This window comes from Thunnus albacares, chromosome 2 (genome assembly GCF_914725855.1).
Source record: "Thunnus albacares chromosome 2, fThuAlb1.1, whole genome shotgun sequence".
NCBI lineage: Eukaryota > Metazoa > Chordata > Actinopteri > Scombriformes > Scombridae > Thunnus > Thunnus albacares.
This window is the reverse complement of record NC_058107.1, coordinates 33,737,981-33,764,140: the sequence shown is the minus strand read 5'-3', so window position 1 is coordinate 33,764,140 and position 26,160 is coordinate 33,737,981. Positions and strand designations below refer to the sequence as shown.

General features: G+C 39.5%; 1 protein-coding gene across 5 annotated transcripts; it reads right to left on the bottom strand.

The window, feature by feature from the left end:
* slc39a14 (solute carrier family 39 member 14) lies at positions 1-25,421 on the bottom strand. 5 transcript variants are annotated; one of them, XM_044331779.1, is made up of 11 exons: positions 25,205-25,421; positions 23,768-23,915; positions 18,521-18,731; positions 17,114-17,466; positions 13,060-13,237; positions 8,351-8,520; positions 6,184-6,306; positions 2,016-2,183; positions 1,284-1,518; positions 853-1,037; positions 1-217 (listed from the first exon to the last, which is right to left on the bottom strand). In XM_044331779.1, the coding sequence occupies exons 4-11, from the start codon at positions 17,435-17,437 to the stop codon at positions 65-67; spliced, it is 1,536 nt and encodes a 511-aa protein (XP_044187714.1). In that variant the 5' UTR covers positions 17,438-17,466; positions 18,521-18,731; positions 23,768-23,915; positions 25,205-25,421; the 3' UTR covers positions 1-64. The 5 variants fall into 5 exon arrangements, with proteins under 5 accessions (XP_044187714.1, XP_044187705.1, XP_044187720.1 ...); XM_044331770.1 differs by lacking the exon at positions 23,768-23,915 and adding an exon at positions 18,866-18,986; XM_044331785.1 differs by lacking the exon at positions 18,521-18,731.
* Positions 25,422-26,160: the final 739 nt, after the last annotated feature.

The following is a 26,160-nucleotide window of genomic DNA, read 5'->3' as shown; positions in this document are numbered from 1 at the left end:
ACCAGCAGCAAACATCTTCATTTCACAACGGCCAGAGCTGGTGTTGGTCCAGAGGAGTCCGGCGCTAGGCCAGCTGTATCTGTCCAGAGTAGGTGGTGAGTAGGAGCATGATGGCGAATCCCGTCAGCAGGCCGGCGTTCTGGATGGCGAAGGTGAGGAGGAAGCTGCTGCCGCCCGCGTCCTCTTCCTCCCGACTCACCTCATTCATCTCTGGAAACTGAAAAACATTTAAAAGAGAGAAAGAACGTATTAAACTTCAAATGAGTAGCCAAGCTCCTCTTCAGCAATACTATGCTTCATATTAAAGAGGCACTCAGCTGTCTTCTGAATCTGGAGGAGCTTTGTCAAGTCTAAGAAAATTACCAAGGTGACATCACCCAGGTATCATCACCCGGGGACGGCCTCATCATGGCAACCACTTTGTTTCAGACTGAAATATCAATAACACTTATTGACTTATTGACCATGAAATATGGTCCAGAAATTCATGGTCCCAAGAGGATGAATCCTCATGACTTTGATGATCCTGACTAAAATATATTAATAGAGTGAATAAGGGACTAAAATTCTACTTTGACAATTAACCTTTCCAAACACTACTGGGGAAAAAAAAACTTTTTTTCTGAATCAATCTTATTTGTCGGTGACTTATTTTTCTTCTTGACATAACCGACCAAACGTACACGGTGTGACATCATGATGACATATTTACAGGTTAGTCAAAATGGGTTTTTTCTCTTTCCTTAAGTGGCTTGCTCAAGAGCAGCTCAGCGGCAGCTGGTGAAGAAATTATGTTTTTACTTTCTCCAACGACCTTTAGCTGGCATGGGAAATCAAATTGGAGACACTAACCATGTCTGCCAGGGCGATGTAGAGGAACATTCCTCCTGCCAGGGCGAAGATCCAGTTGGGGGAGAAACTGTTGCCGGCCAAGATGCCAAAGCCCATGCCCAGGTAACAGCAACAGGCTGACAGGAAGTTAAAGAACAGAGCCTGCTGTATACTCATGCCAGCGTTCAGCAGGATCACAAAGTCTCCTAGTAACAAGAGGGAAAAAACAACAAAAAGAGAAGAACATGCATCAGAGTTATCTTTGCAATTACAGATTTCTGAAAAAAAGTTTCATGTAGTAGCAGAAATTGTACTTATAAATAACTATACAAAAAAAAGGAAAAGAGCATTTGACAAGAAATTTAACTGCACCAAAAACAAAATAGAGCCAAGCAGGCTGGTAAATATTCAAAGCAGCAACACATCGCCGGTTAAATCTTGTCCAGACTCACCTAACTCGTGGGGAAACTCCTCACACAGAATGGCCACTGAGGTGCTGATGCCCTGGAAGACGGAGGCGGTGAACGAGGCGCCGATGGCCAGGCCGTCGATAAAGTTGTGCAGGCCGTCGCTCAACGTGATCATCCAGGCCAGCGTGCCGATGTCGGAGTAGGTCGTCCCCTTCAGCCAATAGCAGCCACCGCCGCTGCTGGAGGACCGCCCCCCACTGTCTGGACTCTGGGAGTCCTGGGAGGTAAACATCATGATCATGATCATTATGGACCAATAACCATAACCATGGAGCAAAATACAGCTACACTTGCCAAGTCCTATTATTACTTAATTTTGAAAAATTGAAGTTTAATGTGTAATAACCCCTGTTCAACCCCTTTATGATGCTGGTAATATCATGTCATTATAGGAAATTGTTTATAAATACTAAATATGTTGCTGTTGCTCTTGCCATTTTATATTTTAACTTTATTTTATCTCCCGGTGTTTTACAATCTCTGTGTTTGTTTTACAATGTAAATGAAGTTTATTATTATAATATCATTATTTTGTCAATTGCTATATGTGCTTTATCTGTCTAAAAATGTCATATGCTTTGGGTTAAACCATTCTATCAAATGAGCGACAAAAAAATGTGGTTTAATGTATCTCTCAATCTCATGTGTTGAAAATACAATCAGATGTAGAAGATGTAGAAAGTCTTGATCTCTTCCGTCTTCTGCCATCTTTACCTGTGGTGTCTGTGCGGGGCTGAGCATGAGCTCGCCTTCCCCGGCGTCCACCTTTCCCAACGCCAGACTGCTCGCCTCTCCGTTCTGCTGTAGCTTCTCCTTCTCTCCCTCCTCCACGTCGGGCGTCGAGTAACGATCCGCGTTGGAGTAATGACTGTGGCCGTGGCTCTGAGAGACGGAAGAGAAAACAGATATTATGATCGACGAATAAGAAGAGGTTTTGTCAGATCCGTCGCTGATGGAAAGTTCCATCCTTGAAACAAAATAACCTTGAAATTCGGTTGTTTAACAAGAAGAAAATCAGGGAGGAATTTATGCTTCCTTGAGACTTCCTGCAGATATCCTGCTTTAGTCCCATTTGAGCGTGCTGTTCTTCTGCCTCCTCTTGGTAATATACTATAAGCTCTTACTTGAGGGGTTGTGTTTATTGCCTCGATGAGGGCTTCACTACAGTTCCACACAGGTTTGATTAAATACAAAATTATTCATACATGTTTTATTTAGTCCATCACTGCACTCTCTCATAAAAGGATCCAATTATAACCATACAGAGATCAGGTAAAACCCAACTTCTTTCCTCTTTCTTGCCCTGTATTGAGCCTCACACGCAACATTTACTGAGTTCTTCAATAAGCCTAGAGTCATAAAGTGTCTCTAAGCTTGGACCATATACACAAACAAAGATCAGTTGGAGTACAACACTCCTGGAACCAGTATAAATCCATGTTTTGCTCAAGTGAAGAGATTCTCCTCTCAGCACTACACTACAAAATTACATTTCTTTACCAATATTTTTAAGATGAATTGACACAAACAGCTTCGGAGTGACTAATGAGCTTTTCGCCTCGTTTTTGCACGAGATGTCGCAGCTGACGGCAGTAATCCAGGCGCCAAATGTGGGTCAAAAGAGTTTCTGTAATTGGATCAACAGGTTGATGTGTTACGTGTTAATTAGGCTGGTTGGACCATATGGCTCAGAGCAGAACAACCACAAGGTGGAGCAACTGTCCTCAAATCATCCCCCTCACATTTCCTAACTGATGCTTGCTTTTTTTTGTGAATGAAATCAGCCGATCTGCATGGCTGTGTGGATATCTGAAGCCTGTAATTTCAGTCAAGCTGGATTTACGATGTAATTTAGAGAAAAACTCTCATAGAAGCAGTGTTGTGCTTTTACAAAAGTAACTTATAATTCCACATTCAAGCTCTGGGAAACTGTTAAAACAACCTCCACATGCACTGCTACAGTACAGGCAAATAGGCAGAGTAGGCAGGGTTGCTAAGAGCCAAAAATAAGCCATAAGTCCATTTTCTACATACATGAAAACTGACCTGATCACAGCACAGTCATGATTACAATACTCCACTTATTGGCAGGAATCAGGATTTGAGAATAATGGAAATGGTAGCACAGAAAGACAGTTATAAGCTACAGTGAAGAGGAACATCTTTCAAAAGATGCATGACTTCAATACTAATTTCACCTGGAAAAAGTTCTGATTATGTGGATTATATGTAAGGATTATTTTTTTCATCAGTAAATATATTGATTTTTTTTTTGGCTTGAACAATTATTGTGTAAAACAGCTGACAAGTAGAGTTCTGGGAACCCAAAGTGATGTCTTCATATTGATTTTTTTTTTTTTTGTCCGACCACAACTCCAAAACACGAAGACATCTGATTCGACGGGGCCGTTTTCCAGGGCAGACGTTATGACTTGTCAAAAACAGGAAAAGCAAGAGGTGTAAATAACAACGTTAATGACAGCTCCATTACATTAATTGTCCCAGTAAGCCACGTTAAGCCACATCATCAGTGAGTGAGTAATCGGCTCATCTAAATGGAACGCAGCCAACGTTTATATCGTTAACTCCACATTAATGCTTTACCTGCTTTGACGAGTCAAAATGTCTGCTGTGGAAAGGGTCTGTAATGTTCATATGATCTATTTATTGTTGCTGTAAATGATTAATCATTTCAGTGCTAATGTAGTGTTTGTTCAAAGCTAGTTTGGTCTGGTAACCTGACTGTGGCAAATAAAAACAAATTAGCTAGGGGGGAAAACTGCAGGTTGCCAGCGGAGATCATTAGATGCTCGGTATGATACTGTTGTCTATTAATGACATTAATACTGTTGTCTATTGTTAAAGACACTGAACATCCACTCTACTCTGAATTTGAGTCTTCTGGACAACATTATAGGACACTTCTGGTCAAAAAAAAGGGATACTTAGTACCAAAATGCAATCAATATAATGAACAAACATTACTAGAATATCCCTATGTTGAAGGATCCCATTAAAATATACTGTATAACTGTTGCATATTCAGTATATTGCTGTACTGCTCATGTTTGACCTTTTATGTATGTGTCTCTTCATTGTTTTTTATTTTTATTCTGTTGTTTTTAATAGTGAGACAAATTTCCTGCCGTAGTGGGATAATAAAACATAACAAACTAATTAAAGACGAAGGTAAATTCCACCCTGAAGGACAAATAAGAATAAATGTCACATCTATCAGTCCAATACAGCATTGTACAGTACAATAGTTTATTACAGTGGGGAATGTCTTCAGTTTATGTAACCTCCCGAGGGCACAGCTATGAACTTGAATCACAAGTGCCTCTGGTCCGAAAGCATGAAAAAGACTTTTAACACTTGACAATGACTGTTGGCATGTCTGCCTGTTTGTAGATTGCGCAACACCCTAATAAAACAAAACTAACACAAATATCCTCTTGGGTATCCTTATAGTCACTTTCTGAACATGAAAGTCCTCATTCAAATAAGCTGCTAACGAACATGTCAGCTACTGAAAAGCCGACATCCCACCCGACCGGTTAAACCTGCCGCCAATTTTACAGATAATACGACTGGGAGGAATTTAATGATTGTGCTCAGAACAAATAATCTGTGAACACGGTCGGTTGCCTGATGACAGAACATGATGACGTGGTTTTTACGTGATAAGATAAAGAATAGAGAGGAAACAGTGGCGGAAAAATGTATTATGAGAAAAAACAAATCACTGAAATGTTGTAAGATATCTTGAACTACATCTACCACTAAATTTCTGATTAAGGTTCAATAATCTTGAGATAAAAATCACTAATTAGCAGGTTTACCACAGATCATCATAATCTCACAATTAGGGCTCACTAATAATTCAGTATTATTAATTATCAACTAAGAGGAATCATATCTTATAATTATTCTACAAGAGTTTTATTATTTTCAGTGTGAATTTTTGCATTTGCCATGTCATGACATGTATTACTATGGAAAAATAATCTTAGCAATATTGTGCTGTTGATGTAAACCATATTACTGAGCTATAAGTAAAGTATCTGCAAGCAACAGTTTTATATTCCCAGGTTGTTACACTGTCATGAAATTTAATCTGAACTTTTCTGAGCATATAGAGAGAAGGTGACAGAAAACTCAAGTGAAACTAAATAATATTATTCCCCTTTTTGTTGTTTTGGAAGTCCTGTTTTTGCGTTTTTTTTTATAAGTTGTGTCTTTGTGCATTGACCTTGGCTATGAGCTTTCTAACTCGCACCAGCTCTGCGAGGCTCACGATAACAGTTTTTGTTGAGACTGTTTCCAAGATGTTGATTCACGTGTTAATTTCCTCCATCTATATCCTCTCTGCTCAGCTTTTAATTTAAACCACTGTTCTTTGCAGACATCTGCGTTTGGCCTTTGTTTTTTTGATTTTCAAGACATACAGCGGTGCTTTAAAGTTTGCAAACCCTTTAGAATTTGCTCCTCTTCTGCATAAATGTTTCCTAAAACGTGACCTGATTTTCATGCGAGTCCTAAAGCCAGATAAAGAGACGTCAATTAAACAAATGATCTATTTATTGAGGAAAATTATCCAATGGTTCGGCTCATTTGTTTAATTGGGTTCCCTTTATCTAGTTCTAGGACTTCTAGGACGTCATATTTATGCAGAAATAGAGAAAACTCTCAAGGGTTCACAAACTTTCAAGCACCACTGTATTTCAGATTTGCCATATTAATACTTAAGTAGTTTATGTGACCAACTTTTTGCTGCCAGCTTTTAGGTCTCTTTGGAACTGATAGCTGCTTTCTGCTTTGAAAAACTTGTATGTAAAAGCAGTGATTATTAAAAGAAAAAATAAATTGTCTAAGTACTCACCCCATTTTTCTGTTTGAGAAGCACTTTGAGGATCTTTTCAGTGAAGAAGAAGAGGTAAAAGCCTCCAAACACCACCGCAGACTTGGACACATAGAAATCCACCATTGGGTCGAAACCGAAGGCCTATCGTACCAGAGAGAAGACGACGTTAGCTTGAACATCATCACATCACATGACATCACTCAAAGTCAGTGTTTTTTTAGGTTAGGTGTTATTTGAAACATCATTTAGCAGTTCACCAGTTAGTGGTGGGTGTAGGTGGTTTAGGGTGTGTTTGGATTTAAGTTTCACTGTCAGCTGCTGATCAAAAGGAATTTTTTGTCTCTACGATAAATCTGTCTCTGTCGAATGTTTTTGGATGATTTTACTTTTGTCATCCGTCGTGAATAATTGAACAATCACATCAACTAAAGCTAATATCCTTTCAAGATATTGCAAAAATATTTCACAGACAACTTGAATAATGTATGTAATCATTTCCCCTCCAGTAGACACAAACTACTTTAGCTTAGGTACACACGTTTTATTTTTTTTCCTACTATTGATCCCGGCTAAACTGATGCAATGAACATCCTAGTGTAACAGCTGCGAGCCTGGCGTTGATGGGTGTGTCCACCGTCTAGACGTTGTAAACGTTTGTAGGTTGGGCTGCTCTGAAGGGAGGGGCGACATTGAACTTTAATCCGTGTCTTTACAAACATGTAAGTTTTCTACAGTAACCTGACTTAGTGAAGTTCATGTAAATTAGAAAATTGAATTGATTAATAGGGCTAAAGGAAGAAATTGGACTATAATCAAGCATACTTTTAATCTGGTTTCTAATGGTTGAGGGTAAATAAAAACTTCAGACATGTAAAGTTCTCTGCAGGTTCTTATATTACTACATTTAAAATATGCCTTGTTGAAGGTGAGAATTTGATTACTGAACAATAACCTGGTTTCTCATGTGCATGTTAATGTTGTAAGTGTCTATTTTTCTAACTGTATATTGTGGGTTTGATGAAAAACACACTTACAGCTTCACAATATCAAACTGTTTTAAACCGAACTAAAACTACTTGCCTTCTTGTCTCCCTTCTCTTGTAAAGTGAAACTTTTGATGTAATTGTTGCAGGTCAATAAAACACAAATATAATATATACAGTCTGGACCCGTCCCTCTCAGATGATCAACAAAGACAGTTTGGGATTTTTTTACAGTCCTCTTATTGGGAATTGTTAGCTATTATTGGAAATGAATAGTCTAGCCACAAATATGCTTTTGTGTAGAGTTAAGATTCTGCCATTTATCATCAACACAATTTCCACTTCAATAAACCAGCTGATTATTCAAAGAGTTCCTATGAGCATTAGGATTTGGTGACATGTCGATGTATATATTTGTCTCCTGCTCAATATTTTGTGGTAACTATTCTTTTTTTCAACATTTCTGGTTGTGTTAGACATTACAGGCAATGCTACAAATCATTTGAGCATTTGCTTTATGAAATTCTTGCATTTTTTAATCTATTCATCAATCTGATGAAGTTACTTTGATTTGACAAGTATTCAGTTAGATTTAGTTTAATTCTCATGTCGTTATTTTATCTATTAACCTTTTTTCTCAATTGAATTTCCAGAACATTTGCTACATCATCCACCGTTGTCTTTAACTATGCTGCATGCATCAGCTAAAAATTGCTCCAATTTCAGGTAAATTTGTTTTGCAAATTTTGTTTTTTTTTAGCATTTTACTTGTGAAGTGAGTAAAGTAGCTGATCTGATTTTCAGTGACAAGGACTACCATGCATTTTCAATCATAAATGTTTTTTTAATCAACAAAGATAATGTCTTGAATTACTGTTGGTGTCTCGGCAAGATTACAGATAATACAACCCTGTAATTCTGTAGCTAAATATAATTCTGCACCACAGAGCTCTCACTGCAACTCTCATTCCACTTCCTGTGATATTCTTATCAAATTAAATAGAGTGAGAGCCGAGTTGCAGTAGTAAAAAAAAAAAAAATGTACACACCCATTTGTTTGTGATACCTTTAAGCTAAATTCCTGCCATGTAAAGTTGATTTAACTGCTTTTTTTCCCCCCAGAAACTGCATAGTAATCCTGCACTGAGGTAACCTGAAGGAGCTGCAGCTAAGTCAGTGAGTCACAGCAGCAGCGACACTACCTCTGGGATGAGCTGAAACAGGGCGTTGGAGTAGAGCGTGCCAATGGCCAGGGCTATGAAGTAGAGCAGCAGTCGCTTGTAAAAGGTTTTCTTCATGAAGGGCACCACGCTGGCCCCAACCAGCGAACACAGAGAGATCAGTGTGACACACAGGATCCCATAACCCCACACTGATCGACAGAAGAGAAGAGGCAGAGGAAAAAGTGAGAGAGAAGAGGTAGTTAGTTGAGAACTGATTTTTATCAGATTAATCACGAGGGGGATGGGAAAAAAATAAAATAAATTGGAGAACATTGAGCAGTTAAACACCCTGAAAAGAAAGGAAGAATTGAATGAAATCAACCTGAGGAAAAAAAAAAAGAGTGATTTCAAAGATACCCGCAATTCTTTTTGAGAGACAAAAGGCTTATTGTCAATTGAAAACAGATCAACAGGAGTGACACCACCTTTCATTTGAAGATAATAATTGGCTGTCCTTCAAAATTACAGTTTACTGACAGTTCAGCACAAACACACACACACTTTGTCCTAGTCGACTCAGGTGCATCTGTATCGCTATGCTAGCCTCAGGGTAAACACTGGCAATCACTGAGGACACAAAAGGGGGCAAATGCACTTTAAATAGCTCAACAGTAGCAGAAGGAGCACTGTTAACGAGGGGGTCATGTTACAAATTTGAAGGACTCTTTAAGGGTGCTGCGCTCCATTTCTCCAGGATTGTCTTACACCAAAACTGAAATGAAAGCCAAAAACTCTCTTATCAAGGTTTTGTTAAGCTATTTTAAATGCCGCAGCGGTAGAAGAGGGAGCTGCGCTTTCTCTATAAGAAAAGCTGGCCTAGATTTCAATGCTATGAAAGGTGCAGATACAAACATACAGAACACTCACACGCACTCATCACAACACCAGATGATCGTTGATGCAGTGAGTAACCAAAAGCTTTCCACAGAGCTTTTTAGAGCCCAAGAGTGAAACCACAGAGTGAAAACAGAGGCACGAACGAAGAGAGAGAGAAATAACCACAGGACAGGCAAAGGAGCGCTTGGCCAAAGGTGCACTATTCTTCTCAACAGCCGTGTGATACTACAGGAAGTTGAAGAGGTTTTTTTTTTTGGTGTTTGTGTAAGCAAAGGTTCATGAAATGTGAAAAAAGATGTATAAGTAGAAAGATGTACAGATAGATGGCAAACCTCTGGCAGGAGCTGCAGGATGGCAGTGGAGTACAGCGTGCCAATGGCAAGAGCGATGAAAAAGATGAGCGCGTATTTCATATAGCGCGTCTTCATGAGAGGCACGATGAAGACTCCGGTGAGGGAGAAGGCACTGACCACTGTCACACTCAGGAAAGAAAAGCCCCACACTGGGGTCGAAGTGACAGGAAGGTTGGATAGAAGAGGAAGGTGTAACATTAAAACAAACTGCCATACATCGTGTGTGGTAGTAACGCAGCCTGAGCACTGCAGTATCACACGTTTTTTCCTTCAATACAATCGTGCTGTGATCCAATAAATGTATTCTGTTACCTAAAATTATGTTTTAACGACTGGTCTCACAATACTTGAAATTCAAGCAAATAAAATAACATTTTGACATTAACATTTTTGGATAATTTAATTCAGATAACTCAGCTCAGTTGGTTTTAAAAAACAGTTTTTTATCTTTAAGTTGTGAAGATGAGTGCCTGAAGGGTTTGAGTCCCTGCCAAGGAGTCAAAAGATAAATTGAAAGGGTTGTGAGATAATTAACTATAAGAAATAAAATAGAATAAACACATTTCTGCCACACAAATTACGTATATTTAATAACATTTTTTATAGTTCTATCTCTTCAAATGTCTAAAAACTATTCAGGTGAAACCATTTCTTCTGTTTTTGGATGAACTGATCACAACTCAGACATGCAACTTGTGACAAGAGGTTGCAAGTAGACATTGCTTTGCTTTTAAGGGTCACAAGCCTAAAAGTTTGGGAACCACTACATTAACCTGTAGAAAAGAAATAATTCAGATTAGTTTAGCATTTTTGTGTCATTTTTTTGTCTGAGACTGCATCACCTGTAAAGTTTACGGGAAAGAAAGATTAAATGCTTTTCTACGGTGTGAGATAACTTCTCCATGCTGAGAAAGGAGACGAAAATTAGATGAACAGGGCTGGTGGTGAATACACCAGGACAGCAAGCATTTAATAATGTAAAAAAAAAAAAAAGCAAAACAAAGTGAACAAAGACCATGCTGTAGATTTGGCAAACGCCATTATAAATATTTAGATAACAAAAGGAGTGCAGAATCTGCCTCTGTGCTGCTGGCAGACGTCCACAGCTGAGGCAAAGGAAAACAGCTCTCAATCTGCCAATTTAGTGGAACGTTTGCCTCTAAATGTAAGTTGCTATGAATGATTACCCTCAGACTCTTAGCCACGGATGTAGTGTTGAGAGAAGGTGCAATAAGATGTGAGATGAGGTTCTCTCTTATGGCCTGTTGTCCTTATTTATTTTTACTGAAGATTTTCCAATCACTAATTTCTAAAAATGCAATTTGCAAACTCAGATCATCAGGTGAAGCAGAGATATACAGTAGAGTTGTGTGTTATCTGCATAGCAATAGAAACAGATGTAATGTTTGCGGACAATAGAACTTAATACCAGCACCTACAGACAGAAATGAATGGGGCCCAGTACTAAACCTTGGGGCACACCACAAGCAATATCTGCTCTGTCTGAACAGAACTCCTCGAGTTTCCACCTGTAAGGTAACACCAAAACCAGTCTAGAGCTGTGCCAGAGAGCCCGACCCATGTTTCAAACCTTTCTATGAGGAGATTGTGATCAACTATCAAATACAGCACTAAAATCAGAGATTCACCACTTTGAGGAGAGATGTCTCTGTGCCATTATTTGTTCAGAAATACAACTGAGCCAATAAAGTCTGATAGATGAACATGATCCAGTTTCATAAGTATTTAAGTTGGCATTTTAAAGAGTAAAATAAGTTGGAAATTGGCCTGGAGTTGTTCATGTTACTGACATCTACAGGGCTTTTCTTTAGAAGAGGGTGTACGAAAGCAGTTTTGAAGAAATCTCTGCAGACTAGCAGATGGGAGGGGTTGATAATGTGCAATCATTTTCTTGACAATGAGTCAAAGACTATTATCAGAGAGCTGCTAGGAACGGGATTGAATCAGCATCACCAACATTATAACAAGAAAATGTGCTGACTGGAGAGGGATAGGTCCGATTTCAACACCACCAACAATGTGTTTTGATATGTTAGTTATCTTATTTCTGAAACAAAGCTGTAAAGGCATCACGTTTAGATAATGAGAAAAGATCAGGATCTTAACTCGTCGGTGAGATCTATAGGAGAGATGGTTTTCCACAGCATCTGCCTCCCTGCTGGTGGCAGATCTCCACAGCCTCGGCAAAGGAAAACAGCTCTCAAGCCAAAATAAGCTGCCTACAGGGGCAATTGTAAGGTGAGCTGAGGGCATATGAGTGGACATTAAGGGGAAAACAAATTTGTCAGTGGAGAGAGAGAGATAGAGCCAGAGCTCTGGGCCACTAAACAATTTCTCTTCTACCTGCTAGGGATGAGATAAAGTGGGTTAAAAGTAAGAGCTGAAATTTATGAACTGCCTTAGCAAAGCTATAGCACAATTTAGTTTAAAAAGAAGATGAATATTGCTGCCTACAGTCATCACACACATAAAGAAAGCTGTTATTTTTCTTTTAGTTGAAACTCATGAAGTACTATGAGCATTCCTGACGCTGTGCTACTTTAAAACATGAGTGCTGCCGCTGCCTTGCGGGCAGAACATCACACAGGTTGACAAAAATCTTCAAGTCTGTTATTTAGCTAGCTTTTTATAACAGCCACATACTCCAATACCAATGTGGCACCCATTCACCAAGAATTCAAAGGCTTGCTGAACAACTACACTACATATTTCCAAGCCCATCAGATCGGACGCAGATGCCAAAATAGCTTCCAGGGCTCTCAAGGACGTCCTACTGAGTGTGTACAAGTCAGCAGTCTGTATGCAGTTACAATGGGTCAGCAGCCAAAGAAAGAAGAGCAGTTTATGGCCGAGATGCTTTCCCGTCTGACTCCGGACCGTCTTTACCTGGATGAGATCTCTGTGACATACAGGATATGCTGACTGAAGCAGCATCTATAGAGGATGTGTTGGCTTTTAAGCCAAAGTGAGAAATGCAATCTAAGTCTTGGCTAACTGTGCATGCTTATTTTGGCTTTCATCCCCTTTTGGGACATTATGATATCACTGTCTCTAGGCAACAAGATGCACATTTGGAGCTCAGCTCTGATGAAGAAATGTGTTTTCAAGTTCTTCATTACATTCGGTTTTCATTTGTAGTATTTTAACCGAAGAGAGGGCTGTAAAATATACACTTGGGTAATGAAACTGAGTTAGTCATTAACAGAAATGGCAAAATAAAAATGTAGCACAGTCGCAGTTTACTGCTAATACACGATGTACTCATAAACAAGCTGTAAAAAGACAACAGAAAGGTTTCACAAACCTGCCACAACAATGCCTTCATGATTTTTTTTTTTTTTAGGTACATTTAAAATAAACAACATTTATCTATCATACAATATAGGTACAGTAACAGGAAACAGGAATCAGTGCTAACAAGATAAACAAATCGCTAACACTTTATAATAATGATCAGTTACAGGTCAAGTCAGTTACCTTCAGCATCTGAGGGCCTCGGGGAGGTGTCGCCGCTCAGCTCCTCCTCTTTCTGCGCTTTGCAGCTGCCGGTATCCAACTGCTGCAGCATGGTGGGGCACAGCTCCTTTAAGTCTTGCCCATCCAGACGTGACTGCTCGCTGATGCTGTAAATCGCCAGCGTGTCTGCAGGTAAGCACTGTGAACAGAGACATACTCATCAGTCAGTCACCCTTCAGTCTACAAACGGTGCCATTATCGCTTTATATGATCAAATAAGGCAGGATTCAGTGAAAAAACCTGCTTTTCATTTTCAACCTGAAACACAGGTGGTCAGGCACATATTGTGAGTACATCTAGTACATGTGAGCAAAGAGATGCAGACATTAAACTTGTTATTTGTGATAAAATTCATTCAATATCAGTCAAATAGCATTTAAATTATCATGGGACACAATAATGCCACATTGAATCCACAACTACTCAGTTTGTTGCAGGATACGCGGCTCTTGTGACCTGCCTCACCTATTCAATTTAAGTGAGACATTTTAACATGTCAACTTGGGCTTTAGGAAGTTGTAATGGGCATTTGGAATATTTTCTAACATTCAGTAAATCAAACAATTCACCAGTTGAAAGATATAATTGTCAGATCTAACGATAAAGAAAAAGAATTGTTAGCCGCAGCCCTAAACCAACTATAGGCAAGGCGACTTTATTTGAACAGCACCTCATCAGTCAGTCACCCTTCAATCTACAGACAGTGTCATTTTTGCTTTAAATAATCAAATAAGGCAGGATTCAGTGAAAAAACCTGCTTTTCATTTTCAACCTGAAACACAGGTGGTCAGGCACATATTGTGAGTATATCTAGTACATGTGAGCAAAGAGATGCAGACGTTAAACTTGTTATTTGTGATAAAATTCATTCAATATCAGTCAAATAGCATTTAAATTATCATGGGATGCAATAACGCCCCATTGAATCCACAACTATTCAGTTTGTTACAGGATACGCGGCTCTTGTGACCTGCCTCACCTATTCAATTCAAGTGAGATTACTTCACTTGAACGAATGCATGTAAGATTTCTGCTTTAGTCAGTTTTATATCAGTGTAAATTGACTTGATCTTTGGGTTTTGTACTGTTGGTCGGATAAAAAAAAAAAAGGTTTTTTAATTTTAATTTTCTAACATTTAGTAAATCAAACAATTCGCCAGTTGAAAAATATAATTGTCAGATCTAACGATAAAGAAAAAGAATTGTTAGCCACAGCCCTAAACCAACTATAGGCGAGGCGACTTTATTTGTACAGCACCTTTCAACGCCAAGATGTAGATATGATGTAAAACAAACACAAGACAAAAGACACGTTTAAATAGAGTGAAAAGGAGTTAAATAAAGACAAACTATAAGACAAATATATAGTATGTTGACTACTTCAGGTGCCAAATACAAAAACTCTAGATTATTTCAAAGTTTCTTAACATTATGAACTTTTACCAACAATGTAGATTTGGACAGATGCAGAGGATGCTTCGCAGTCATAAAGATGTCGATATGAGACGTACAGTAATGTCAACTCCTGAAATCTTATCTAAGGAATCAAATTCAAAGGTCACATTGAAACAAAGACAAGAGAAACTGTATCCATGGAACATATTCCTATACTAGGACACGAAAGCCAGTTATTATTTCATCTTCTGAGGACAAACAGCTGAGTCAAACACAAGTGGGGCTTTTGATAGTGACTCAATGCGTAATAAAAGCGGATGCATCACTATTATTAAATGTTAACAAAAATCAAACTCAATCAGCACAACAACAACAAAAAAAAATTAATTAATGGTTGTATAACTGTTCTCTGCACAAACAAATTTCTTTTTTTCATTCTAAGTAAAAGACAGGAAGTCACATGTGATGACATGTGAGCCACAGATACAGGAGTGCAACGTGTTCAGTGAGTCTGTGTTTAACAATATACTGTAAGGAAGGAAAGTTGTTCTCTAAGTCACATAACTGTACAAAGACCGGCACTTCCCCTCTTTTGTCATGTTTATACAGCTAAAGAGAGTCACACAGTGATGCATCCCCTGTTCTTCCTGAAAGTTACCTAATCGAACATCTGAATCACATGTGATCTTAACCACCTGTTCTATTTAATTTCTCTCAATTTTTTCTTGGCACCATAATTCAGGGTATTCAAAGCAGATCAGTCAGTGAGTCAATCATCCACAACTCTAAGCATGGGAAATATGCTAAAAATTCCAGCTATCTGGCACCGGTGGCTCCTGCTTCTTCCAGACAGGACTAAAGCTGGATTTACACTTCTGCTTCGGGGTGTTGTGGAGGCTCCGAGGCACCGCCGGAGGTATTGCCACAGCTAACGTCCACCTCCTCAAAAAATTTTAATACACGTCAGTGCTAAAGAGAACCACATGTAGACACATACAGTACAGTGTACTGTGTGTGTGACTGGTCAACTTGAGCTGTCAGAGGGCACTCATGCTTGTTTTCTTGGGTTAGGTTGTGTTTGGTTTATTATTTGTTAATACAAAATGTAACGCTTAATAGCACATCCATTACAGCTCACCACAGAGGAATGATCACACGACTGATACTTGCTTTATTTGAGTTATTTCATAATAAATTATTTGTGTAAATGACTGTTAGTGTATAAACTTTGCTTTTTTATTAAGGAGCCAGTCATAACACTAGAAATTTCCAGTGCAAATAAGCCTCCAATCACTGCTCTCAATCTCAGTCTATATCAAGTTGATTAAAGAAGGTAAACACAAATACTTTGAGTATATGATGAACACTTCAACCTCAAAAGATGTCTACAAAGAAGTATAGATGCAGCTTAAACTAGACCATCGACACTAGAGGTCTTCAAGGGTCCGACATTTTGGACCAGATCTGAAACAGACAAATGGAAAACCTACCCAAAAATGACAAAAAAAAAAGATGGTTGTACCTGATACAAAATGCAGACGACTCAAAGCTGAGATTGGTGCATCTTGTAACCAGTGTTTGTGTTCCCCCTCTAGGGAGCACAAACACTGGCTGCAAGATGTAACATGCAACTGTGGTCAAAATGAGAACAAATGAGTCATTTTTACCTGGAAACCCACATTCACTTCACACTCTCAGTCTCACAACAACAAGTCATTTTTCTCTCGTGTATGATTATGATGCACTACAGAATCAGAGCTGAAAGTCAGTGCGCTTGAATCCACTCAAGTATTGGGAATGCAAACACACAGGCTTGAGACCTACGACAATAGAGAACGGGATGCTACCGAGACCTGATTAGCCTGAATATGATTCAGACACTGCTCAACTGTAAACGGTTATTAGCGATGAAGACTTCTAACCTACGTTCATGATGAGACCATCTCAGTAGCTGCTGAAAGTCGAAGCAGAAGCTGTTGTAAAATATATAAAAGAACCTATAAACAAAATTTAAAATGCATTTGCTTTATTGGTGAAGCTGTTTCAGTGCACTTTTTGTTTTCAGTAGAGGGTACACAACAAAATTGTGCACACAACCTGACAAAATGAAACAGCTAGTAGCTAACATTATATCAAGCACAAACCTTCTTGAACTTTCAGCTTTCTTTACATCAGCCTTTCAAATGCTCCCAAATATTTACTTTTTTTTTTAAACAGATGCCAAAAGCAATTTCAGCAGAGGATACACAACAAAATTGTGCACACAAACTGACAAAATGCAAACAGCTGATAGTTAATAAGTACAAGCCTTCTTAAACTTTCAGCTTTTTTTGCATTTACTTTTTTTAAACAGATGCCAAAAAATGAAAAGATGCCAAGTGATGGTCCATCAATTCAAGGTCTAACGTAAGTCATTTTATCTTTTCTATTTATTCTTAGATCATGTTTCCTAATTGACACTTGTGGCCAGACTCAGTCAAAAACATCACAACAGTATTCATGTCACACGTGGTTGTTGCGTAACTTCAATCAGAACTGTTACACCAACCACAACCAAGCTCTCTATCAATCAGGTTACTCAAAGTGTTAACACAAGATAAGTAAATGTTTCTCTTCTCACCTTGGAGCTGTTAGATTTGGGAGGTGCGGTTGTAGTTGTTTCAGCCACATTGCTGCCTTCGCTGTCGCCGTCACCTTCACCCTGGCGCTGGCTGAGGAGAACCAGCAGAGAGCGTAGCTGGGGCACCGTGATGGTGGTGTTGTCACCGTGGCGGGCCAGCAGGTCTTGGAGCACCTGTGCAGGGGACTGGGTCTGACTCTCCCCTTGACCTGTTACTCGGCCCAATGGGCAGAGCAGCACGGCCAGGGCCAGGACCAACATTAGCTGCGAGCGGAGGAGGGTGATGGTGGAAGTTGTACGGCCATGGGGGGACCAGATAAGCATGGCTTCTTCACTGGCTGGAGGACCTTAATCTGTGAGGGGGGAACAAAAAAACCTTTAAAAAATCTGACTCCAAATTGCTGAAAGATTGTAATTATACTCTTAATTATTTTAAACTCTTAACTGCCACATCAAGCCAGTAAAGCATCAAGTTTACCAGCCTCTGTGGTTGTGTCATGATGTAGCCAAAACTCTTCTAATTAATTAGTGTGAAGCAAATATGATCAATTAATCAGTCAGTTGCTGAGCTGTATCAGACGCATCTCATCTCCTTACCAATGTAGTTAGTGGATGAGGGTTTAGACAAACACTCATTAATTACGCAGCCTTTGTTGTGTGACGACAGGTCCCTGAAGCTTAATAAGGCTGATATTAGATTTCAGAAAATTGTAATACTTTCATTTGATCGTTATTTCAGTCCACGTGGGAGCCCTTCACTACGAGACGCTGTGTGAAACCCTGAGTTGACCGAAAGACCCACCCAAGTTACAATGTACACAGGGTGGCAGGAAGCCAGAGGGATAAACACAACCACCAATTACAGACAATTACAAACAATTACACACATCCACCACACAACACACACACACACACACACACACACACACACACAGAAAGAGTCAATGACACCAGTGTCACAGATCAGGAAAATAATTCAAGAACACTTTCTTAAACATAAATTAGACATACATTGATTTATGTTTTTTAAGTGATATCAGCTCATATTATAATGTGCTGCCTGTGGAATTGGGACTTATATGAATTTGTAATGTTAGTTCAATTTTAACTGATTTTGAACACACAAGAAATATAAAACAAACAAACATTTAAATCGACCAACGTAGGTAGGACAGAATTTCGACGCCATAAAATCACATCAAAATCTAATTTTTTTTTGCATTCCTGACATAAACATGAATGTAAACACACCACATACAAGGTATGCTGTTATGTTAGCATGCCCCTGTGCCCAACACACAGTACATTGATTCATTTCAGTGTACCCTCCAGGTCCTCATGCAAAGTCAGGCTGAATAAACAGACCCATTCATTTTTTTTTTTTTTTTTTTTTTAAGAAATGCTCACCTTTTCCTACAGAGCCTCTAATGATAGAACGGTGCGTAAAGCGCCTGAGTCAGTCTGTCTGCCCTGAGGCTCCGAGCATGCTGAGCGATGCCCACAGGTTACCTGGGAGCAGAGACAGAGTCGAGGAGGAGGGGGTGGCGGGGGGAATAGCGAGCACAGAAGAAGAAGAAATGCCTGAAGAGAGCAGCAGGCTCCTCAGGAGTTCAGTGGACTGTGGAGAAGAAAGAGAGAAAGAGAGAGAGAGAGAGAGAGAGAGAGAGACAGATAAAGGTTACGACTCACCGGTGAGGAAGAAAGGAATAGGAAAGAGTGGAAGAAAAAGAGGCAGTGAAGAAGAAAAGAAACCTGAAATGGCAGCCGCCAGCTTAAATCTTCATTCAGGCCCCAAAAAGTCCAGCGCTGAGCCAAACTCACACCAGTCCTTCACTGAAACTGCGATGAGTATTCCTTGTTGATTCCTCTTCCACTATATAAAGCGAAGGCCATTTAGTTGGCTGGCAGTGAAATCAGAGAGGGGGGGGAAATTGCAGCTGCAAACATCCAATTTGGCTGCTGTAGAGGACACAGCTCTCTGCCAACTGATATGATCAAGGCTCTGTCACTTAGGGCAAAGAAACCAACGCGTGACCAGGAAACTGCTGGTTTAAAACCCCTCAGGTCAGGAGAGTCAAGCTAAGCAAAGGAAATGAGAAACAGTCTCCCCTCTCTGAATAATATACACTACCTAAGATGCCCTTGAGCCAGGCAGCAAACTCCCAGCTGCTTGTGGACAAAATATAAATCTGTATCACCGCTGAGCAGCTGTGAGGAAATGTGAATCTATATATATATGAATGCAGGGCTGAAACTTGTGACCGAGTGTTACCAAACTCAGTCGGCTTTCCCCAGATAAAATACAGCTTTAAAAAGGTCAGTCTGTCTGCCTTTTCTCACTTCTAATTTGTGTCCAGACACCAACTTTTCTCCTTCATCTCTCTGAGCTGAGGAGGTAGAGAGAAGACTCTCCCTCTCCCCACTGAATTGTATTTTTCCTCACAAACTTCCTCCTCTGCTTGCTCTAATGCGACCTAGTTGTAGGAAAAGAGTGGGAAAAACAAGGTAGAGAAAACAGGAAGAACTCCCTCGTAAACCTCTTTAGCTCTATTTTTTTTTTTTTTTTTTTTTATTTCTTTCCCCGGCACTTCTCTGTTACATAACTCTGAAAGTTGCAGGAGCTCTGAACCTTGCCCTCCTTACTACAGGCTGATATCAACAAGTCATTTATCAAAATATGCTGTTTTTTTAATCTGTTCTGTATCAGTAAGTTTGTCGGAAAAAAACAAGCAATTAGAAGACGTCACGTTGAGCTCTAGGAACTCACTCGAGAAGCCATTTCTTCATAAAATAAGAGATGATTATGTCTGCTTTTGGTTTAAATACTTGACAAATAAAGGTAACTTCATCACACTGATGCAAAAATCCTTTTTCCACAGATTAGCAGCAGTGCCAGCAAAGGTTTAACACAAACACAGATATTACTGGGATGGCTAAATCAAAGTGAGGAAGCTAATAACCTTCATCAAATTTATTGAAGTTCTATGCTGTTAATGGTATGGTATAGTATTTTGTCTGACACACAACATATATACACTTACATCACCAATTATTTTGATTATCGATGAATTGTTTTGAGTCATTTTTTAAAGAAAAAATAATAAAATTCTCTTGTTTCAGCTTCTCGAAGCTTCCTGTGAATATTTTCTGGTTTCTTTACTCCTCTATGACAATAAACTGAATATCTTTTGGGTTGTGGGCAGTTGTTCTGGACAAAACAAGACATTTGTGGTTGCGTCTTGGGCTTTGGGAAACAGTGATTGACATTTTTCACTATTTTATAGACCAACAACTAATCAACGAATCACCAAATTAACTCAATAATGAATAATCTTTAATTGCGGCCCTAAATAGGTAGGTAGAGTCAGATCACCCCAACCTTGCATGACGTTTTTTCTGGTGTTATAGCGGCTATAAGCCACAGTGGTCGACACTAAAGCCTGCTCTTCTTCTCCCTCTAACACCCAGGAAAACATCCAGAGGTAAAGTGATAGCTACCTCTCTCCTCTTCCACATTTATTTTTCATAAGAGAGAGGAGAGTGTACGTGAGGAAATGTTTGACAAAAGGCAGCAGCACATGGGTAAAACATGAAGACAACCCTGGGTAAACATGCGCCTTCATTTGTTGTCATTTGGATGTCAGCACGTTGCACACGGCCACACACACACACAGGTTACAGGCAGTACACACGTGGCCTGTAACAAAAATGAGCATGCCACGACATTTACACAATGGCTCTAAACAACCGAGACGAAGCCAAAAAGGAGAGCAATATATTTCCATTATGAAACAAAAGACTTTATGGGAGATGTGGTCTTAAATTCGAGAACCAAAGGCACTTACTTAAGCACTGGGAACGAGCAAAAACATCACATGATTTAATCATCATCACATCAACATACCACAAGATATCTGCCAATGAGATATCTGCCAATGAGATACTGTATCTGTATTTTAAACCTCATTTAAAAATGTCTTCCATTGAAGCCAGTTTTGTAGTAAGTAGTTGTTATTGTCACTTTATTGTATCAGATGTTGTTCATGTTGACATTCATTTAATCTTGAGTGATGTTTACTACATAAAAATGTGTTTTTTACATTCTCATAACATCGATATCTGGCTCTATTCTTGGTGACAGGAATCTAGATGAGACAATCAGTGAGGAAGAGTAGCTGTTAGATTGCTGCCTGTCACTTTGCTTCCTCGGCTGTGATAATAACTTGGTACAGATACTAAATATACACATGCGGTCAAGCTCCTCCTAAATAAGCTCTTCTTCTTCTTCTTCTTCTCTTCTGCTCTGGAGAGGATAACAGGTCCAAACAGCTCGGCTACAATAAACACCGAACAGGAACAGATGCCATTTTCGCTGGTGAGCAGACATTTGGTCTCGGTCTGTTGTGGCTACGGTTCCAATCAAAACAATGCAGAAACTACTTTTAAAATGTCAGCACGTCAGGTCAGAGCGGTGTCGCCACATATTTAGACACCCAAACAGAGTCACTGTGCCCGTTCTCGTGATATGTATGTGTGTGTGCGTGTGTGTGTGTGTGCATTAAAGGGGTCCAAGGCCTGTTTGAAAACGTGGAGATAAAGGGAGGTGAGAACAGACTGACAGTCTGCAGCAGAGACATAAAGTCCTTCACCACGACTGTGAAGGCCTCTGCCGTGATGTTAAATACGAGTTTTACAAGAGAGCCAGCGGCAGAGGAGAAAGGGAAAGGGAAGAGCAGGACGAGAAACTGTTTAGTCACAGTCTGCTAGACTCCAATCCCAAAGGCATGCAGCTGATTCTACTCTGCTCAGATCCATCTCAGAAATTCATCCTTTTGTCCCGGTTTGTCTTTTACTTCCTTCTCATGACGTTTTCGTCAGATTACAAACCACAAACGAGCCGTAAGCAAACATCTAAATATAGAAAACAGAGAAAGTAGTGAACAAACACGCAAATGTTGTCAACTATTAAATTAATCACCAACTATTTTGATAATCGGTTAATCGTTTGTCCAAATTCTCTGATTCCAGCTTCTAAAATGTGAATATTTTCTGGTTTCTTTAGTCATCTGTGATAGTTCACTTAACATATTTGGGTTGAGGACGTCATCTTGGGCTTATACATTCTGTCAACAGGCAATCTGAGCACAGGGTGCGAGATAGGGAACGTGTTGATTAGGCTTTACCAGGCAACCGGAGCAACAGTGTTATCAGCACTACTGTCGCATTTCACACACACACCTCAGTCACACACGCACACACTCATGGTTCGTACCGACATGTGTAAAAACCGCTTACTGAGAAATTTCCCTTGTCATCATCAACTTTACCAGCTGACTGAGCAGAAATAAATTCTCTTGATTTGATCCAACGGGAGAGCGCAGGCTGAGGCTTTACCGACAGGTGATGCTGCCAGTATAAACACTCATCCACCAACCAGGTAGTGAACGATACATGGAAAGAATTATATATTCATGCGGCGCACAGAATCGTACGAGAGAGATGTTTAGCCAGGATTTATGTCACCAAACAAGCTATTAACATACCCATCCCACACGCCTTTTTAAATAGATGACTGTATAATTGTGATGATGCGTAATGTCTGAGCTAAACAACACCCTAAGAAGAAGTTTAACTGTCAAAATGGAAAAGTGTTGCCATACTAGTGTGCACATTCCTTGCTGCCGTGACCAAGTGCTTGCTCATGGGGGGAATTTTGGGTCTCTGTAAATTAAAAAAAGAGTATGTTGCTCTTAAAGTGAAAAAGAAAAGTGTCATGAAATAAAACTGACATGACACGTCAGAGTTCTGTAAAAGGAGGAACAAATGCAAAGAGGGCGAAGTCATGACTGATAAACAGTGCTGATGGAAACTTTGTCAGTCATGAAGGAGGGTGTAAGCTAATATCACTGACATGTTTCAACCTAAAGATCAGAGGTGGGGTTTTTTTTTTTTTTTGGACAGAGTCTTGAGCACTCAAAGAATATGCCTTTGTTTCGACAAATCCCTTTAGACCATACCCTGAAATGAACTGGACTTTGAATCAATCGCTGGTTTGCTGGCACCCTGCTGCATTTCTGGCCGCATTAATACCACCTGTAGACCGGTGAGATTGCGCAAAACCGCTGGCAAGAACATCTATTGCATCAGCCGCATCCAACAGGGGCTCGCACGTGTGTCCCCCTTGAGCTCAAAGTAGACTGTGTAGACTACAAACCTTCATCCATTAGTCAATCCATCTGAAACTATTTTGTTAAACTAACTATACTTATTAGTCAAGTCATTTTTTTAAGGAAAAATGCCAAAAATCACCTGGTTTTAGCTTCTTAAATGTGAATAATTGCTGGTTTTCTTAGTTTTCTAGGATAGTAAATTGAATATATCTAAGTTTTGGACAGTTGATTGAACAAGACAAGACATTTGAAGACATCAGTTTTTTCTAACATTTTATAGACTAAGAAAAAATTTATTTATCAAAATACACAGAACAGCAAACCAGTGAAAATCTCATCAATATGGATTTGTGGCTCATGTATCATGTTAGTTCTGTATCTGGTGGTCAAAGTGTCCAAGGATGGCCTGATAAGTTAAGATTCCTGCCAAAATGTATGTAAAGCAAAGACTTAACTTCTCCTAATCGCATAAATAACACAGTACCTTTCATCGACGGAGACACAAAAACAGCAAGCGACCCCTTTGCAGATGTTTCTTAGTTCAAAGCAGTTTGTCCCTCAAAGCAGACTCTGGTTTGTCTTCTCATGGCTTCACACTAAACTGTCTCATTCCATCTCAGCCTCTTTATATACTGCTGGAGCAAAGGACAGATTAAGCTGCACAGCGGCTCATCAACCTTTACCCAAGAACCATAATTATTGTTTTGCTAGATCTTCAGGCTGATATCATCAACCAAGACTGTCATTAGATGAGAGAGTGATAGCTGCAGGCATGCTGTTGGTTCACCGAACACATTGTCCATTTGCTCTACTCATCCTGAGTGTACAACAAAGGACCTTTAACCATAAAATTAAAGGGTTTAGACATGACTTGGTTTGGCTAAACCCCCCACTTTTACCCAGAGGCCAGCTTAGAGGTCAGGGAACCAGAAGTGGAAAGGAAATGCACTGAAGTCCTGCACGTAAGTGCTATTTTGAGGTGCTGGTCTTAAGAATTTCTATTATGAGAGATTGCACTTGTACTTCACTACATCTCAAGATGTAATATTGTACATTTTCAATGGCTAGCTACATTTAAAACAAGAGTCAACTGTTTATATTTGGAGCACCTTGAACACATCCAACATTAAATTACAATGTAAAGGATTAATGCATTAATGATTTAACACTCTAAAACCCTGAATTTATGTTAACTGTTTGTTGTATGCGCAACATTTGTAGAGCTGCCTCTAACGAATATTTTCATTATCAATTAATCTGTACATTATTTCTATAAAATATCAAATAATAGTGCAAAATGCCCATTTTATTTCCCATACGTCTTGTTTTGTCCGACCAACAGTCCAAAACCCAAAGATATTCGGTCTACGAACATGTATGACAAAGGAAAATCGTTAAATAATCACATCTGAGGAGCTAGAAGCAGTACATTTTGGTATTTTTTTGCTTAAAATTACCAAAATAATTATTCTTTTATCGAGCATAAATCATCTCTTCTCATTTTGAGATTAATTTTTTTGTGCGTGGTCCTTGTAAAGTTGCACCATGTCCTTCCTATCTCTCGCATTGACACGCACATGTTTACACACAGGGTCCCTCTCTCCCGCTCTGTCGTTGGCAACCTCTGTGATTTTGTACAAAACCAAAACAAAGCTGCCAAATAATAGACAAGATCCACTAATACATGGAAACCAAGCAGTCGCAACATTTAGTATAACTTGAACTAGCTTCATTAGCTAAAATTATGAATCCTCGACTCTAAGTTACTAACTACAGTCCAGAATTAGTCGGCTTAACAGCTTCAGTACATAATTAAATATCTTTACGGTTAATATTGAGCCGGTTTCAGCGGCTAGCTAGTGTAGAGTAGGAAACAGTTATATTGTAGCCAGCTTCTTATTAGCCTTGACAGTTAGCTTACCTGGTGATGCTGTTAAGGGCAGAAAATAAAGCTTTTGACGTCAACTCCTCTCCACAATAGCGTCCCTCTGGCTCTGACGGATCGTAATAAATAAAATTCAGTTAAAGAAAATGTCTCCGGTACGCTCAAGTCATTCACAGACGGACGTGAGGGTGCTTTTTTTCTCAGCCGTCCTCCCATTCAACAAACCACACAGCGCCAGTGACAGCGTGGTGGTGTCGTCTTCGGCAGTGACGTCAACAGGACACAGACTTTAATTTCCTAGGATGGTGACGGAATGTTCCGGGAAGACCCGCCCTACTCTGCCTCTGATTGGCTAGTCTTTGTCACCTTCGTTGGTTAGATTGGTTAGGTTTGCGCATGAGGAGTGGGATGGTCAGGGTAGGGTAAGAATATAAGAGTCAGAGCCAATCAGAGGCAGAGTAGGGCGGGTCTTTGCGGAACTCTCTGTCGCCATCCTAGGAAACATAAACACGGATGGGTTTTCGAAATGGCCGCGTCGCCCTCGTGCGATAGCCTTTGGATACTACAACAACTCAAAGCTGAACAAAATGTTTTATTTGTAGATTGAAACCGATTCTGGTCGCTGTGGGGTATTTTTTTCACTTCTGTTCACACAAGCTGCGAAAAAATACCTTCTTTAAGCGATTTCGATGTGAGAGATGAACAAAATTCACAGTTTTTGTCAAAGTTACGCTAATATGAGCCTTCAGCAGCCGGAATTAGATAAATCAATTGGCTATATCTTCCAAAGTTTCCGTCTTTTTTTGTTTAGCAGTGGTGGAAAGTAACTAAGTACATTTACTCAACTACTGTAGCCTACTTAAGCATAATTTTATAAATCTCTCCATAGCCTACATGTTTTAAGACACATGACAATACTCTGTTTTAAGTCATAATTTGTGTCTGATATGGTTGATGTCCTATTAAAAAAGTTTAATTATCAAGTTCAAATT

What these genes read in the sequence shown, in the direction of transcription:
- slc39a14 (XM_044331779.1), bottom strand. Translation starts at nt 17,437, where the DNA reads ATGCTTATCTGGTCCCCCCATGGCCGTACAACTTCCACCATCACCCTC. An exon ending in CCAAATCTAACAGCTCCAAG is followed by an intron (nt 13,238 to 17,113) that starts GTGAGAAGAGAA and finishes CTCTGTTCACAG; the next exon opens with TGCTTACCTGCAGACACGCT. An exon ending in GAGGCCCTCAGATGCTGAAG is followed by an intron (nt 8,521 to 13,059) that starts GTAACTGACTTG and finishes TCTGTCGATCAG; the next exon opens with TGTGGGGTTATGGGATCCTG.